Genomic DNA, 4,262 nt, shown 5'->3' on the forward strand with positions numbered 1-4,262 from the left:
CCGAAGAAGGTTGGAATGACAACAATGCAAAATTTGAACTAACATCCAAATCATCATAAATATCTTTCAGACTTTTCATCTTTCTCTTACCATTGCTTGATTCATCACCTTATTAATTGTTAGAAGAACCTCGATCTATTGATCTGTTTGAAGATCCATGTTGCTTAAAAAATCTTGGAGTCCTTGTTGGTGTGTCTTTGTTTGGTGTCTTCACCTATGATTCTTGCTACTCCTTTTTTGCTACATCATATTCTTCCATCAGTGGCGCTTGTGCATCAATTTTTTTGTCTATACTACCATTCCACGACTCTTGTTCTTTGAACACAACATCTCTACTAATTATGGTATTCTTGGTGATATGGTTATACAATTTCTAAGCTTTTGATTGCTCTGATACCAATTTGTTGGAAAGGCAGAGGAGCTTAAACACAAATTTCATACACAAAACACATGAGTTGTGGCTCTTCTATTGATCATACAAAACTTCATTATTACAATGAAACCGGTGAAGGGTATTTAACCTTTTCCAAATAGCGACTCACCTAAAATATATTTACATGAAACCACACACTATAAGTTTGACTATGAATTATCTCAACTTGACTCAACGCTCAGTTAACCGACTCTCTAACTTTATCCAACTCCTCATGCTGGAGTAATTAGCTTATTTTAACATTTCATTTATTGGTAGTTGTTAGTAACTACAAATATGTGAATTATCCTCTATGTAGTCTCATGCTTACCCTATTTGTTTGTACACTCCTATATCTTCTCTCTTGAGCTTGTTTTTCCACTCCAATATCCTCTCTCATGAGCGAGAGCATAGGTGGGTCACATGGTAAAATCTTTGCTTTTTACCATCACTCTGGTTATGGGTAATTTATCTCTTTTCTTGTATCCCCACACTTATATTCTTCCATGGAATATTATTCACACTTTCATTTCAATCTATATTTATATTCTTCCATGGAAGGTTATTCACACTTTCATTTCAATCTTTGAGCATTATCTTGTTCTTCTTCTTTATTTCAATTTTTGGATTTTCCTATTGTCAAGTGATAGAAGGTAAAGATCAATGAACAACCTTGATGCCATATTTTGTCTTCCCTAGAGCCCAACAAGATAGAGAAGGTAAGTTGAGGAGCTTAGGCCTTCTTTCACTATGCTTTTTATGTGTTTTTAGCCCCCCTATGTGGCTTTCTATGTTTAAGGTCCTGTGTGATATTGAGCTAAGGGACCAGAGGGCTTGTGCATTCAATGATAGAATAAAGTTCCCAAAAACTATTGATCTTGAAATGATGGACACACAAATTCTATGAAATTTCCATCATTGATTATTTTGAGGATACAATTCACCAAGTTTTGTGAAGCACAAGGATGTGCCTCTTTAAAAATGTTTCTTGAGCAAGCCCATAGAATCCTAGTTTCTAAGGTCCAAACTAGCTGGAGGATTTCTTTTCAATGGTTTATCTAGTCCTAGAACCTTGCTTCACTTTATTTCATGTTTTTATATTTTAGGCTTTTTTAATGGTTCTATTGATTTTGGTGCATCGTTTTATACATGAAGTTGATGGAAAGGGTTCCTTACTAGTTTAATATTTTTACAAAATATTGGAAGTTGATTATGATGCTACACAGGATGCTACTTGGTCAAATTATCTTAGTCTTTCTCTCACAAGTTTCTTTACTATTTTTCTAAATTGCTTTTTCCTAAGGGTGTTATACAGTTCTTGGTATTCACAAGTGAATGAAATTTTGGAGTACCAACCTTGCTTCCTAATGAATATAATGGATCCAAACTAATGTTTTGGCTCATTATTTCATTAAAATGGCATCCAGACAAGCAACAAGGACAAAATGGTGCGAATCTAAAATTTCAAGAGATAAATGAGGCTTATAAAGGCAATGTCTTCTAAGATTGTTCTTGTTGACTGTAATGTTGTTATACTCATATCTACGGAAGACTTACTTTATTTTTGTGTCAAGGAATGGTCTGTTCGTTCTTTGGTTGTTCCTTAATATTTATATCATTACAAAATCATTTCTAGAGCCTCTTTTTGGAGTCTATTTTGTAGGTTAAACATTCCAAACCATGATTGATCAATATACTAAAAAACTATTAACAAGAGATGAGAGAAATATTGAAGAAGAACATAACAGAGATCTCAGTCATAGTTGATTGTCATATGTTTAGTTAACCTGGTATTGTTTCAATTTTTACAACTAATGGCATGAATTATTCATGTTTCATTTTCATTACTTTTGAGTGACCCTGTCAAAAGGCGAGAATACAAGGTGAATGGAATCTGTGATGTTGAGGACAACAATTTGATTATGATAACTGAGTTTTTAATCCATCATGGCATGTGTTTGTGCTTCTTAATTTTCTCAAAAAATGTTAACTATGGTACATTTGACTTATCCTTTGTTCTAATTTGCAGAAATATCTTCACCGCTTTAAGGGATTAATTTTGACATGTAATGGTCTTGGTATGGGTAATTCCCCTATATGGTAAGTTGTTATATTTTCCATGATTACAGTCATTGCATTATGAGGAATTTCATGACCTGAATATCTTGTATGCATGAAGAATAATTTTTTTACGTAGGCTTGCACAAACTTTGACATTTTTATGAAGAAAAATAGAATACATCCACATAGAAACATATATCTTTCAATTCATTTGGCTTCGTGTGAAAGCTACAACGAAAATATTGAGTCTCAGTTGATTACTAAGGGTTATATAGTCATCAATTATGGTTCCGAAAAATTAATTAGGTGCGTAATGGTTAAAAATTAGCCCCAATTATTAATTTTTTTGTTTGGCTATCACTTTATATCACGAGAGCTCACTTTTGGTTCACTTTGAGTCATAATTGTTAACATAGTGTCAATCTCAAGTTGGTTCATTGTCGTACATACATTATATGCATTTTATTTTCTCTCTTTCGGCACTCGATAGTTGTATTTATTTCCTTTTCTTATATTAAACCCTTTGCTCAACTTATTAGTGTTGCAAAACTTGGACATGGAAAAAAAAATCAGTCATCATCAACTTGGATGCCAAATTTGAATTTTGGGAAAGCATGAGTGAGCTTTAACTTGGACTTGAAAAACCTGGTAAAACTTGGCAACCTGGAAAAAGGTTGGAAAAATCAGGAGGAATTAGATATTTTCCAACTCTAATACTGAGTGTGTATTTGTATTTGTTCACATACTATATGTGTAACAAAAATATAATTTACAACAACTGTAATTATCTGAATCATGTGTGTACTTACGTGTTGATCATGTGGAATATCATAGATTGTCACATGGGCATTCCTTTCTTTGGTCTTAGGGAATTTTAAACACCTCCTTGAAGGATCTACCTAGCATTCTTTATAAATATTTTATTAAAGATTAATTATTTTGATATCACCATTTTATGTTGGATATATGCTAGGGAAGAGGTGGTTATCCAGTTAATATAACAAAAAAAATGTGACAAGATATTTCTTGTACCATCCAACACTAACAATTCACTCGAGCAAGAAAAAAGATTGGTGATGCATCCCAGCTAGGAATCCTCAAAAAATCCATTCAATCTATGTTGTATAGATGTTTGATAATTATTTTTCAAGGGAAATAATAGAACTTACTACAAAATTATATCCAAATTACTTTGCAATGTGCAAGAAATCATCAGCTATTGTGTGCAACATAAATTGATGTTCCTTTATTCCTTTGTTGAATGGAATTGATACATATTATACTTAATTGAGGAAGGAACCCATTGATGACTATATTATGTATTAATTTTCTGCAAATGTTGCAATTTTTCGCTGACAAATATATGGTGTATGTCAAGCATAGGTTATTTGACAAATGACTATATGCTCTATTCTAGGACTTGAGAAAAAAAATTGAGCTTTCTTTCAAAGGATTATCAACACCAATCCTCATAAATAAAATGAACTCAATTTATATTATGATCAAGAAGAGCTCAATAAATAATGAACCTGTTGTGCCCTACAACAACCCCCCATTTCATATCATCTGTATTTACAAATGATTAACATATGAAATGGGTCCCTTTTAAAAAATTAATTGGTATTAATGAATTTGTTCGAAAAAGGTATGATAATCAAAAGTGTTAGTGAATTGGAGCCTTTTTCGAATAACAATGTTTCCAAAATAAAACAAACTTTTGTCATTGCGATAAAGCGATCGCAAGATCGCATATCGCAATGACAAGAGAGATGCATTTAAACGGCACTTC

General features: G+C 32.5%; 1 protein-coding gene across 1 annotated transcript; it reads left to right on the forward strand.

Annotated features, from left to right (window-relative positions):
* Positions 1-1,605: 1,605 nt before the first annotated feature.
* On the forward strand, positions 1,606-2,516 carry LOC149139409 (dnaJ-related protein SCJ1-like; the record flags this gene model as incomplete). Its single annotated transcript, XM_089446767.1, has 4 exons — positions 1,606-1,666; positions 1,819-1,902; positions 2,261-2,334; positions 2,442-2,516. Coding segments are annotated over 4 exons (294 nt in total), but the record flags the coding sequence as incomplete, so codon positions are not given.
* Between the last annotated feature and the right edge of the window lie 1,746 nt (positions 2,517-4,262).

Source organism: Pinus tabuliformis, chromosome X (genome assembly GCF_031772625.1).
Source record: "Pinus tabuliformis cultivar Carrire ecotype Pingquan chromosome X, CPIR1, whole genome shotgun sequence".
Taxonomy (NCBI): Eukaryota; Viridiplantae; Streptophyta; class Pinopsida; order Pinales; family Pinaceae; genus Pinus; species Pinus tabuliformis.